Source organism: Hylobates moloch, unplaced genomic scaffold (assembly GCF_009828535.3).
Source record: "Hylobates moloch isolate HMO894 unplaced genomic scaffold, HMol_V3 SCAFFOLD_8, whole genome shotgun sequence".
NCBI lineage: Eukaryota > Metazoa > Chordata > Mammalia > Primates > Hylobatidae > Hylobates > Hylobates moloch.
Window position 1 is genome coordinate 117894233 of NW_026652283.1, and position 13975 is coordinate 117908207.

Sequence of the window (13975 nt, forward strand, 5' to 3'; positions counted from 1 at the left end):
CCATCCATCCATCCATCCATCCATCCATCCATCCCCTTGCTACACCATTCAATCAATACACATTTACTAGTATGGGACTGTGGGGAATATAAAACTGAGTACTAAATATATCTGGGCAGCATCTAACAGTACTCGTTCTGATAACTAATATTTGTTGAGCAGTACCAGAAATATATATAAAAAAATGTTGAGTAGGGCCCAGATCTGCTTTCAAGAAGAAGCTGCCCAGATCTGCTTAGCAGGAACAGTGCTTCCGGGAACACCCGAGCTAAGGGCTCTCTAGTAGTTTCTTGTCCAGGGAAACCGTCATAGAAATGACATTACACTTGAGCCATGGATGATGATAAGGATTCTGCCAGGTGGGAAGAGTTCAAGGCTTCCTGGGCAGAGGAGGCAGAGTGGTGGCAAGGCATGGGGCATGGGAACCAGTGGCATCTGGCTGCAAAGTGGGGCCCAAGGGATTGTGATTGCAGGGTTCTTGTGGGGTTGGCCAGATCTGGCCTTGGAGGAAAGTTCTGGTGGGACTTTGCATTGCTTCCTTTGGAGTAAGAAGAGCCCAGAAGGGCCGGGTGTGTGTCTGCTCAGTGTGTGTGAGTTTGCGTGTTTGTGTGTGAGTTTGTATGTCTGTGTGTTTGTGTGTTTGTGAGTTTGTGTGTTTGTGTGAGTTTGTGAGTCTGAGTCTGTATTTGTGAGTCTGTGTGTGTGTTTGTGTCGGTCTGTGTCTGTGTGTGAGTCTGTGTGTCTGTGTGTGAGTTTGTGTGTCTGTGTGAGCCTATGTGTTTGTGTGTATATTTGTGTGTGTGTGTGAGTCTGTGTGTTTGTGTGTGAGTCTGTGTGAGTTTATGTGTGTGTGAGAGTGTGTGTGTGTGTGTACATGTGTGTCTGGAGAGCTGTTGGCATGGTCAGCATGTGGTTAGAGGCTGCCCTTCTGGGAGGTTCTGATTTTCTGGCTCCTCACCCCCAACTCTGTGGCTACATCCAGGTATTAAACTCAGATGGCTTTTCACATCCTTTGCCCCGGGTCACACAAGATTTCCCAAGGGGGTGTAGTGGGGATTGAATAGGAGACAGCAGAGGGTGAGAGAAGGAAGGGGAAAGGAAGCAGCAGCAGTGGGCAGGCTTATCACTGCCCTAGGGTTTGAAGCCAGTTACCAGCACTCATTTTCCAAAACCAGCCTGCCCAGATGGCTCTCTGCCCACCTCAGCGGAAAAAGGCGTTGTGGCATCAGTTCCTGCAGCGGCACTACTGGGTAAGGCTGGGCGAGGGGGGAGGGCTGATGTGGGCGGTGGGTGGGAGGGTTTCCTTTCAGTGGCAGCTGTGTGTGTGTGTGTACATGCACGGGTGTGCCTCACAGGCTGACCACAGACCAAAACTTTTCTGCTGAGAGTTCCATTTTTAACAGGGCCACCAGATGTGCTTCCTGCCAGCTAGAGCTCTCAGCTAAAACCCTCCTCTCCACTCTGCTCTTCACCTCACGGAGTCCAGAAGGTTCTGCATGTGAACATGAGGGACACTGAGGACCAGTCCAGGGTAGCCGAGGAGGTCCAGCACTCGCAATTCCCTGGTGGCAGAAGCTGGGGCTGTCCTCCAGGGCTCAGAGAAGTCATGTCCCTGTCACCTGTGTGTAGCTCAGGCCTGCCCATCAGCCTGAGGTCGACGCCAGGGCTGTGCAAAGGCTGAGGGCCCCTGGGATGGGATGTCCTACAGGAGGTGTCTGTGGGCATCATCTAAGGAGGAGATGAGGTCACAACAGAACACACTTGCCTGCCGGGTTCAACAGAACTCTCGCTAACTCTGTGTGTTTCCCATGACATCCATTCGCCCTCTCTTCCTTCAGAACAGAATAGCCTCATTCCAACACAGCTGCCTGGGTCTAAGGCTCCATTCCCTGGGCTCCCTGGCAGCTGCATGGGGCAGGAGGCACAGTGGCCAGGGTTTGCAAGTCCAACTGCAGTGGGTGACCTTGGGGATATCTGCCTAGAGGAAGGTGGCCTTCCGTACCCCGACTTCTCCTGCTGGCTGAGGAGAGGATGGGGTGGTAAAGCACGGGCGGCCATTGTGGACAGCAGGTGGCACATGCCGCCCCTCCTCTGCACCTGGTACTTCACCAACCTGCGCCGACATGTCAATCAGCCTTGGGAGTGACAATCTGCTCCCTTCATCTGTCTTCAGGAAATCCAGCAGGCATCCTAAGAAAAGAGAAGTTGCAAGTGCCCTTCTGCAAAGTGACCCACCCCTGGTGGTGCCAGCCTCTCTCTGGTGTGAGTGGCTCCCCACTGGGGGTGGGAAGTGGGAGTTTGTGCCCTCAGATCTCTCGGTGTTTCAGTAAGGATCTACCTACTGCTGCCGAGTGCCTTCCACTTTACAAAATGCCAGTCTCAGCACCCCGGGAGGCAGCCAATATACCAGCAGTTGCCCAGAAGTTAGGTTTCAGCCAGGTGCAGGGACCTGTCTGAAGTCACCCAGCCGGGAGCTGGGAGTGGGACCCCAGTTCTGACCCGAAGTTTCATGCCCCTTCTTGTCTTTCCCCCCGTGTCGGCCTCACTCCCTTGATCCCTGCTGGCAGACACCCTCTGCCTCTGAGGACCAGGCATCAGCAAGAAAGCACCAGAATGGAGAGAACTGTCCCCCAGGTTTGCTGCTGGGGACAAATGCAGCTCCCCCTGGAATCAGAAAGCTGGGAGGGATGGATGCTTGCCCTAGGGGCAGGCTAGAGGCACCCCCAGCACAGCCTCTGACCGGGGCCCCCTTGGTGACCGTTGTTAGGGAGCTGTATCAACATGGGCATGTTAGGGTCCTGTAGGAGCAGTGTGTGGTCAGGGTCATAGGAGGGGAGAGAAAGTGCCATGAGAACTTGGCCATGCCATGGACCTCAGAGGCCATCAAGCCCAACCTCTCTGGCCATCCTTGTAAAATATTCACACAGCTGTAAATGGTTGCATGACCAGGAAGCAGGAGACCTAGATCTCGTACTGTCTCTGCACGCCTGGCCTGGTGCTTGTTTGACTTTGCAATGCTCTGTCCCTCCCAGCAGGTATCAAAGAGTGCTAGGCACAGAAGACGCACTCCAGAAATGCTGTCTGAACTGCTCCTGGGCTGAGAACATGGCTCTGTCAGAACCACTTCACCCTCCTGTTTCTCACCCTCCCTCCCTCCCTTCCCCTCCCTCCCTCCCTTCCCCTCCCTCCCCCTCCCTCCGTCCTTCCCCACCCCCACACCACACCATGCCCTAGATCTGCAGGACCCCCTGGCCTGGTGAACCCACCGCAGCGGACCCTCCTCCTCCTGCTAAGCCCGGCCCTCCCGACTCGCTCTGAGGGTGCAGCTCTGCGGGGGGCACCACCTCTGGCCATGTACTCGGTGACAATGTAGATGGGCTCCTTGGTGACCACTGCGTAGAGTCGGACCAGCCGCTCGTGCTGCAGAGCCTTCATCACGTTGGCCTCGCCCAGGAAGGCTTCTGGAGACATGGTTCCCTCCTTCAGAGTCTTAATGGCCACCTTCATGTTGTTTTTGTAGTAACCTGAGGCCGGGGCAGTGAAGAAGCCGCTCAGAAGACAGAGAGCTTGCTCAGAGGTGATCCCTTGACCAAAATCGGGGTAAGTGCCCAGGTGCCACCCCATTCCAAGTGCCAGAGCTGGAACATGCAGTTCCAGAGCCCATGGTTGTGTGGGGCCTACCTTGTGTCCCAGGTCCCTTCTGTATGGGGCCTCAGGCAGTGGAGGAATGTACCCTGCCTGGGGGGCATTTCACCTATTTGCCCCACACCCAGGGCCTGTGTCCTTCTGTCCTGCACGGAACCTGCCTCCTTCCCCCACCCCTCCCCTACATAATGAGTCTCTTCCATCACACAATGGCTCCTTGGTGGAAATAAGCACACAGCCTGGGGTACACTGGGCAGGAGGACAAGGCATGGGGGTCTCCTTCCCTCCTTCTGAAGCCCCATGGCGGTCCTGTCCCACTCCTTGAACTACCTGTATCTCCACACTCTCCCTGCACCCATGAAGTCCCCTGAAGGGCAAAAGACAACTCTACTTGCCTTTCTAGAGGACATTGGCCTTGGCAGGGACCTGGGTGCAGCTCCTGCCAAAGGCACCTTGGGCATCAGCCCCAGGTAAGGGAGGACTCATGGACCAGTCCAGGAATAAAACGGAACACGAGTTTTATATCCTGGTGGGTGGGGGGAAAAGGGGCAGGTGTCAGCAGCAATGGAAATGGGAGGACACCAGGCCTGGAGCTTCAGTGACTTGGCCAAAGTCCCGCAGCTGCCCTCGGTGTGCCCTCAGGCTCTGGAACGTCATGGCTTATCACGTTTAACCTCCTGTTTCCATCTGGGTGATGAAAGGTTAAGGGGAGCTAACTCAGCACTGCAGCTCAATGTCAAAGCCAGCTTCAGGCAGAGAACGCAGGAGGGAGAAACTTGGGGGCTGGGTGAGCTGGATTCTGTTCCTGCTCTGCCACCATCATAAGCGGCCCCAGCTGTTACAACGCAGCTCTGTACCTCCACTGCCTCCTCTGTAAAATGGGTATCCCTGCCTCTGTCCTCGCTCCCTCTCAAGACTTCTGGGGGAGGGATGACATGCTATGAAAATACTCAACGTGGACTGAGGATGCGGTGCGGGTGGAATGGGGGGAGAAAGGCTCCCACGTGTGCACACTCACCCATCCAGACTTCGCCGAATTGTCCAGACCCAAGTTTCCTGACCAGCTTGAGAGACTGCCGAGGGATTTCCCATTCATCTTGGGCCCAGGGGTTCTGCGGGGCCAGGCTCACACAGGGCAGGGTCAGCCTCTGGCAGAGACCATCCCCCTTCTCTGCATTAGGGAAGAAAAGACAGGGCTGGGGGTTACCAGAGCAGCCAGGCTCTACCTTGGGAGCGGTATCATTCCTAGCTGGCCCCTCACTCCCCAGCCACCCCACTCCCCTGCATGGGTGTGTGCACACGCCTGCACATGCACACACACTCAACTCTTTCTCTTCGTTTGCGTGAAGCAGGGCATGCTATCTCTAAAATCGACCCGCTCACTCTAAGACTGAAAATGCTTGCTACTCTCTAAGGGGTTCCCTGCTGAGCCAGGAGAGGGAATTAGGGCCACCAATTCCCGGTGCTCAGAGTTCCTACCTCCTTAGGTCTAACTTTGGGATAATCTTTCCATCCCTCAAGGTGGCACCAATGGCTCAGACAATTGGGAATCTTAGCGAGAGATCCAGGGGCTCTTGGGACAAGTCCCTGCCCCCATTGCACACCCCCTCTTACTAGAATAGTGCTGCACCAGGGCCTGGAGCGAGGGGAAGGTGATCCGGGGGGAGATGTAGTAGCCCCCTTCGTCCAGGGAGCGGATCTTATAGTGCTTGATCAGCTCCCCCTGGGTGGTGACGTCCTTCACAGACAGGGAGAAGGCACCTGGAGGGTTCATGGAGACACATGCACGAGAAGTAAGGCACAAAGACAAAAAACGGGACTGGGATTTGGGTCTCATTTTAAAGCTTTGAAAAAAGTTCCCCAATTCTGTTCTTCACTGTCACCACTCCCTCCACAAGTTCCCTTTCCCTGCCTCTCAACCTCCACCCTTTCAGAAGCCTCCCCTGTGAGTTCCATCTGACTCTGACCTTGACATCCCCCCACTGTCCCCCAAAACTCAGCCAGGGAATCACAGAGCCCTGCGGCAGGCAGGACAGTTTCTCAGCAATCATGTAGGTCCCCCCTTGGGCACCTGGTCACTCGGGGACGCTTTGCCATGGACTATTGAGAACTCTAGTCTCGTTGGAGGGACTAGGGGCTTTATTTTCTGGCTAAAGAGGGTATCTCTTACTCCTACAAGCAGATAGCCAATCACAGCTGCAAAGTACCCATGTCCATGGCGGACAGCGTAATAAGCTATTCCCAGGGGCTCTGTTCAGTCATTTGCTGCCTGTTACATACACCTGTTATTTTGTCTTCCCGGTTAATGTTTTCCCGCAGGCAAGTGGTAGCAGATGTCAAGGGTTAAGGACAATTTAGAAGGTAAGAGTTTCCAGGTAAGAAACGCTTTTCCATGAACTTGATGTTTTTATAAAATGCGTCTGTCCAGCAACCTGGGTAGCATGACCTCACCCTGCCCCTTACCCATTATTTGGCAGATGGGGACGCTGGGGCCCAGAAGAGTTCGCGGCAGGCTTGGGGGGCTCCCTGTTCCCCAACAGCCAGCTCCAACAATTATCAAGTGATCAAGTGAGCTAGCTTCAACAATTATCAAGAGAGCGGACTCAAATGAGTCCGCGCCTACCACAAGCAGTACCACGCCTACCCGCCAGGGGTCAGGCACGGACCCCTCGTTCTCGGTGTGGACGCTTGGTTTTCCGCGGTTCTGATTGACTTAAGGCTCTTTCCTCTCCTATCAATTCCCCTGCCTCAACCCCCTTCTACCCTCCAGTTTCCCTCAGCCAATGTGCCTCTCTCATCACCTGCTTGCAAAAGGACGCCCAGAGAAGTACGCCTTGCTGTTGCCGCAGCCCTTCCACACCTCCACCCCAGCCTCAGCCCAGACACTGCAAACTGTCTCCCCGACCCTGCCCGGGTGCAGCTGTGCCCCTAGTCTCTAAGCAACCCGAGCCTGGCCTTAGAGAGTTCATTCATCAAGGGCTTTTCTCTCCATTTTGTAGGCTGCACTTGTGTCAGGTGCCTCGGGCGATGAGCCCAGGAGCCCGCTCTCCATGCAGTGACGCTGCCCAAGCTGGTGATTTAGGCCCCTCACTTGCCTGGCTGCTGTAAGGCCCTGTCCCTGATGGCTTCTGACAGTTCGGTGTCCTTCGTAAAGACGACCTCAGATCCTATCAGCTTCAGTTTCACAAAACCTGGATCCCCTGCCTCTGTGGTATGTCTGGACTGCCCTGGGCAGGCAGGGCCTGGCTCTGAGATGAAGATTTCTCAGCACTGAAGGATCGCCTGCCTTTGGGCTGTGAAACTAGTCTGTCCTAACATAGACACCAATAAACTGAGGCTTGAGAGGCTCAGGGACACCCCGGAGGCCACGAGGGGTAGAACTCACTCCCTTGCTTCCATCTCTGTCTTGCATTCACTGCTGTGGCTCCCAGAAGCAGAGGGGTCTTGCTTTGGAGTTGTGTGTGTGTGCATATGTATGTGTAAGGTGTGTACATGTGTTGCACATGTGTGCATTGCATCTGTGCATATGTGCACAGGTATACATGTGTGCGTATGTCTCGTGTGCATGTGTGCGTGTGTGTGTGCATATGTGCATGTGTGGACATGTGTATGTGTGTGCATGTGTATATGTGCACACATGCCTGTGTATGCACATGTGTGTATATGTGTGCATTTATGCGTATGTATGTGCATGTGTGTGCATGTGTGCGCATGTGTATGTGCGTGTGGTAGGGTGATGACGGTTGAACAGTCCTGCAGCCCTGGTCCCATCTGGCCAGTTCCCAGCTTCGACTGGCTTCCTGGGGTGGACATGGACAGGGAAAGATGCCAGACTCATAGAGAACCCCTTCTTCCTCCACACCAGACTGCGTGGGGGGCGGGGGGTCTTTCACCTTAGCAATAGGCAATGGTTGAAATATCATTTCCAGGGTGACATGACATGATGTTTGGGATTTGCTTCGAAAGAATAGGGGTGGAGCGGGGGATACAGATCAAACAAGACTGGCTCACTTGATAATTGTTGAAGCTGGCTGTCGGGTACCAGGGGTTCCACTAAACTATTTTCTCTACTTCTGTGTATGTTTGAAATGTCCTGGAACAACAATAAAACACTTATGTCATCTCCAGTGATTCCCAAATTGTTTCTTGTACAGAGGTGCTCTGCCACAAAAATGGAATAGTGACAATATCCAATATGAATATAAATATAAAATGTATCTATCTATGTGTATGTATATGTATGTATATGCATTCATTGGCATATTCCAAGAAATCCTGCACAGAGCACCCCAGCTTTCCAATGCACCCCTCCTGCTCCCCAACCTGGTCCTGCCCCTTTGTGGGGCACCAAGGCCTCATGATGTCCCCAGAGAGTCACAGGGTACTATGACAGCTTTTCAGACTCTGGGTTTCCACTCTCTGGCTGCTGTTCTTGAGCCACAGATGGAACCAAGGGACAGCCCAAGGGTGCTCCCAGCAGGTGACACCTCTGTCCATTCTCATCGCCCCAACCACAGGGAACCAGACTCATATTGCAGCCACTCTCTCTCCCTTTCCTCCTCTGATGTCACTGTCACCACCTCCTCTCCAGTTAAAATTGGCCATGAGGCTGTAGCTGGTCCCTGTGGACAGCTTCCTGATGGGCAAAGCATTCTTCATACTGCATGGGAAGTCCCTGGGTCACCCTAGCTTGCCACATTGTAGAGCTTGGGAAGCCTCTCAGCCTCTTAGATGACATGGTCACTGGTGCTTTGGGCTCTGATGCTTACTGTTGGCCTCCGGCAAGTCACTTCCTGTTTCAGGGGCTCCCTTTCCTCATCTGTCAAACGGATTAGTATCTTACAGATGAAAAGCTAGTGGCCAGTGAGCACCAGGGACCATAATAGGGTTTGGTGCAACACATGCATTAACGGCCCCAAACTGGAAACAACTCAATGCCCACAACATGAGAATGGCTAACTTGACTCTGGAACAGTCACACCCGGGATTCTGTATAGCAATGAACATGAACAGGCTTACCATCCTCAACCACATGAATGAATCTATTAGGGGCTGAATCGTGTGTGCTCCCAATTCCTATGTTGAAGTCCTAACCCTCAGTCCTGAGAATGTGGCTATGTGTGGAGACAGAGCCTTTAAAGGGGTGATTAAGTTAAAATGAGGTCATATGGGTGGGCCCTAATCCAAATTGACAGGTGTCCTCATAGGAAGAGATTAGGACACAGACACGCATGGAGGACGGCCAGGTGAGGACACAGAGAAGACAGCCGTCGGCAAGCCAAGGAGAGGGCTCTCGGGAGGAGCGAACGCTGCTCACACTTTGGTCTTGGACTTCCAACCTCCAGAGCTGTGAGATAATAAGCTTCTGTGGTGGAAGCCACCCAGTCTGTGCCACTTTGTTACGGCAGCCCAGGAGACTAACACACAATCCCACAAACACTGCTGAGTGACAGGAGCAAGACACACAGAAACAAAAACAGTGATTCTATCTGCATAAAGCTGAAAAAAACAGACAAGACATGGTGGCAAAACCATAGAGAAAAGCAAGGAAGGATTTCCATCCAAGTCAGTACAGCGGGTAGCTCTTGGAGGTGGCGGTTGAATCAGGAAAGAGTCCAAGTGGGGGAGTGAGGGGTTCCTGGTGGTCTGGGATGCTCTTTCTCTTGGCTGTGATTGCACAGGGATTTGTTTACTATTACCCTATATAATTTAGAATTACGCAGTCATACTTCATGCAAGCTTTATATGTGTTTTATATTTTACACCAAATAACATTAAGAAGGAAAGAAAGCCAAATGACAGAGAAAGAGAGAAAACCCCTGAGCGTGATAGCAGCTGTTTTGCTCAGTCAGTTGATTTGAACTCATGAGTGTCTAGACTGGCGTGGGCTCCCCAGATTCACCACCCCCGACTCTTACATCACGGCACAGGCCACTTCCTAACGTATGCTACCTGCAGCCTCTGGCTGAGATGATCTTGAAGGATTCTTTGAGCTCCCTCTAATCCTTGATTCCAAAGAGGCTGGTGGTTGAGGGCTCAGAGTTCCCCCTTCCCCGGCCCCCACTGGCCTCGGTGCTCCTGCTGACTGGGCAGGAGGGCCAGTCTGGTGTGGGGCCACCCCCGTCCACCCGGCTTCCCATGCCCTGGTGGTTTGCAGCCTGGACAGGGAGGACTGTTTGTGTGGACAGCCCTGATGTCAACTCCCGGGCAGGGCCTGAATTGGGAGGGACACAGGCCCAGAAGCTGCTGGTTCTCCTAGCAGTCACCCCTTCCCCTCTCACTCCAGGGCCAGGCCTCTGGAGGGGCCTTCCCAGGACGCGCAGGGCAAGGAAGGCAGGCCAGGCCACCAAGTCTACCTTTGTTGGTTTCACTCTCTCTGATAAGAAAGGAGCCAGCCTTGTTGATTGGAGCAAGAAGCTGCCTCTCAGCCTCCTTTCGGCCCAGTGATCTAAAGAACCACCTGGAAAACAGCAGGAACAGGTGAACCTCAGAGTGACCCTGCTCCTCAGAGTATTCCCACTGAGCCTCCCTCCTGCACTGCCTGTCCCTAAGAAATAAAAATCTAGCATTTCTGCTCCCAGTCGGCCCTGAGCTGCTGCTCCTCGCACCGTGGTGGAGTCAGCGCCCTCTGCCCCGCTGCCCTTTCAGTTCCGCTTCCTGTCAGCCCTGGACTCACTGTTTTCCTAGAAAGAAACAAGAACACTAGTTGGTTGACCTTTGTTAATTTTGCTTTGGAAAAATGCACCTGATCACTCTCCCCAAAACACAGCTGCATAGCATGGGCACGGGCCTCATCCTTGCGGTCTAAGATCTGAATTAGGCAAACTGCCGAGACTCTCTGAGCAGGGACCCCAGCATGTCCCCTTCAGTATGGGGTTGTTCTGTGTAGGAGAGCCCCACGGTTCCTCACACTGTCCCAGGAAAAGAAGTGGGGCCCACAGTGCCCAGAGAAGACTCGTTGCTGGGCCTCTGAACTCAGGCAGAGCTAGTCCCTGTGAGCAGATTTGTGGGGGCTCTGGCTGGCCGCGTCCAACATTCCCAGTGCCATGGGGACACGGGGGATGAGGGGGCTGGGGGATCTTACTTTCACGTTAGTCAGTTCTGAACAAGGCCACCATCCTGGGAGCCCCCGAGGGCTGAGCCCTGAGTCCTGCCCATGGAGGCTATAGGGGAGGGGTTGCCGGTCATAGTGCCTCCCCGGTAGCCTTCGAGGCCATCAGACACTGGGGACGGTTGCATCCAGGGAAGCCAGAAGAACCGCTCTTGTTTAGCTGGGAAGAGCGGCTTGCTCAGTGTCACACAGCGGTCTGAATGTCGTCTGGAGCCAGCAGAGAGGCCTTTCCCAGCAGAGCTCATTTCCTGTCCCCTCTTTGCCAGTGCCTGCAGGCTCCCTGGTCAGTCCCATTCTGGCCCTGCCCTGCCTAGCAGCCCAGGGACCAGAAACAGTGACTGCATCTTGGCTCGAGGCGGGTTCCCGTGCCCACCTACCTTTCTACTTCCAGGCTCTCCACTCGGGCCACAAAGTTGCTGGGCACATAACCTTCTCTTCCCGTGACGAGTGACTTGGCCAGCCACCAGTCTCCAGTTCTAATGGGAGCAGGGGAAACAGAGATGAGATCATGGCCCCTGTAGGCCCATCACTGGGCAGCTCCCAGGCCTCCTCAAAAGTCATCTCTCGCTGGAGGGCAGAGAATCTGCACAGGTAGACAGTACGGCAGGCAGGAAGGGGCTTGTACTTATTGCTCAGTGGTACAGTGGCTATCTGGGCAAGTTCTAGGGGGAAGAGCTTATCTACACAGCCTGACCAGCCAAGAGGGCACAAGGATCCAGCCAGCAGCCTTCCTCTTGATGAATGGGACGTGTTCGGAGCTTGGTGAGTGACTGGGGACAGGCTTGAGAAAAACACGGTTGGGGTGGCCTGTATAGAATCAGCAGTCAGGACTTTCGTGAGCTCGGCTCAAGGCCATTGCAGAACTTCAAGCACCAAATCAGACCCTCAGAGCTCCACAGGACAAGCCTGGCCACTGAGAGAGAGCTGACCTAGAAGGAGTTTCTGAGAAGGATATGGGAAATGAGCTAAAGCGGGACTGGTGTGTGTAATCAGTGTGGGCTCCTGTCTTGAGAAGGAGACAAATATGGACATAACTGGCTTAAATGCAAAGCTGTCATGGAACAGTCAGACCAGCCTGCATAAAGGACAAGGTTCACATGCCCTAAAGAGTCAGGAGGGCTGCGTGGAGGTGGTGACATGGAATGTGGGCTTTGAAGGCTGAGCAGGAGGTTGTGAATGGAAACCACTTCACCAGAAAGACTTTGGAGACGAAGACAAAAGGGCCAAGTTCAAGAAAATGCTAGAGGCCAGGGCTGGAGGCGGGGCAATGGAGAAGATTTCGGGGGTCAGCCATGGAGGATGTGGTGGGGGGAGAATGGAGAGATGTGGGGGAGGGGGGTCCTGCAGGGACAGGGGATGGCGTCCTGGAACCTCACCCCTTCAGGACCTGTAGCTTCTCCCCCTTCAGCATCTGCAGGTCCCGGTCATTCATGGCGGCGTAGTCATACAGAGCCACCACGAAATGCTCATCTGAAATGAACGAAGGGAGAGATGACCACTATTCAGGCCCACGAGCAGGAAGGTGGGGCTGGGGTGAGCCTGGCTACCAAGGAGGACAGGCTTCTGCTTGCCCACGCTGGAAATGATGTTCTCACCCAGCACAGGCCCCCATCCCCGGCCCTGTGACCCCACCAGGGATGAGCTGCCCCGCAGAGCCCTTCCTGTCCTCCTTTCTGGACCCACTAAGAAGCCCTATGACCTGGACAGGCATGCGTGAGGAAGCTGATGGCCAGAGGTCAGCCACAGGGAGGCAGCCACTGCTGGGCTGCTAGTGGCCTCAGGCCCACATTCGGACCTAGTGCTGGGAGCCCTCATCTTCTTATTCTACAGCTGGCCGCGGAGGCCTGTAAGCCTCCTCTTGCCCTTTTCCTCCCCTGCCCCGCCTGCCTGTATCCCCAGTAGGGGTGGTCTTGCCACATGGCAGCTGGAGCCCTGGCCTCTGCACTGTCTGTGCCCAGAGCCCCGGCCACACTGTCTGTGGCTGCCAGTGACCCTGCCAGGGCCCCGACTTGGTGGGCCCTGGATGGAAGGCAGGAAGAGGGCTTGGGAGCTTGGAGCACCGTCTTCAAGTGAGCACTGCTGTGACAAGGGCTGTCTGCACAGCTCTGGAAGCCACAGGACCCACCTGGTGAAGGTCACCTGGAGAGTGCTTAGCTTCCCTGGGTGAGGGGGCTCCGCTCTGTCACTGAGCTGAGTGTTGTGACCTTGGGCTGGTCACTTCTTCTCAGCAGGAAAGAGGGGGTGAGAATAGGTGACAGTGGTTCCCTGAAGTTTTAAGATTCAAGTTCTGCTCACAAGTGTGACAGATTCTGAACTTTTCCAGGGAAGGGGTCGCATCTACCTGTTGTCACCCCTTCGCCATTCCTGGGACAGAGCCGGGGTCTGTGTGCGAAATGCCCAGTGCACATGGTGCAAGCAGGTTAATGGGTGGGGCCTGGGCTGGCCGAAGCAGCCCTTCCCCGTGCTGTTGGACGTGGATGATGAGAAGGCCACGGGAAGTCACTCTGAATGAGACCACCCTCTTGGGAGTCCCCAAGGGTGGAGCCTCTGGCCCAGAAAGGCCCAGCTCATTCCCTACAGTACCCAGCAGGCGAGCCCACCACAGCAGAAGTGGAGTCTGGGGGCCAGGCACAGTGGCTCATGCCTGTAATCCCAGCACTTTGGGAGGCTGAGGTGGGTGGATCACCTGAAATCAGGAGTTCGAGACCAATCTGGCCAACATGGTGAAACCCCATCTCTACTAAAAATATAAAAATTAGCCCAGTGTGGTTGTGTGCACCTGTAATCCCAGCTACTCAGGAGGCTGAGGCAGGAGAATCACTTGAACCTGGGAGGCGGAAGTTGCAGCGAGCTGAGGTTGGGTCACTGCACTCCAGCCTGGGTGACAAGAGTGAGACTCTGTCTCAAAAAAAAAAAAAAAAAAAAAAAAAGAAGTGGAATCTGGGGACCAGGGAGGCAGTGTGGGTGGTTAGGTGGTCAGCAGCGGGACTCTTGAAGTGGCTGGGAGTGGGAAACAAGAAGGTACCCTCCACATGGAGCAGACTGCAGCTGGAGGCGACGGCCCTGAGGCACTGGCCCAGTCCTTTGCATTTGGGAGTTAGCATCTTCGAAAACTTGGGTTTGATGATGCTGTGTGTCTTCCCTGGGACTCTTGTTTTTGTTCTTGTTTACAGTTTGTAAAGTCTTTCATTTTTTAAAAGTCCCACCCAGGCTCAGGCA

General features: G+C 54.4%; 1 protein-coding gene across 3 annotated transcripts in view; it reads right to left on the reverse strand.

Moving 5' to 3' along the window:
* Positions 1–13975, reverse strand: part of BLK (BLK proto-oncogene, Src family tyrosine kinase) — a 71244-nt gene that overhangs the window by 4560 nt on the left and 52709 nt on the right. For 2 of the 3 annotated variants that reach the window (XM_032162466.2, XM_032162465.2), the window contains exons 5-11: positions 12133–12226; positions 11134–11232; positions 10002–10105; positions 5260–5406; positions 4664–4816; positions 3345–3524; positions 2114–2190 (exon numbers count right to left, since the gene is read on the reverse strand). In XM_032162466.2, the coding sequence (XP_032018357.1) occupies positions 2114–2190; positions 3345–3524; positions 4664–4816; positions 5260–5406; positions 10002–10105; positions 11134–11232; positions 12133–12226 (854 nt within the window). Of the gene's footprint in view, positions 1–2113; positions 2191–3344; positions 3525–4663; positions 4817–5259; positions 5407–10001; positions 10106–11133; positions 11233–12132; positions 12227–13097; positions 13176–13975 lie in introns of those variants that run through there. The other variant, XM_058443224.1, reaches the window with a different exon arrangement.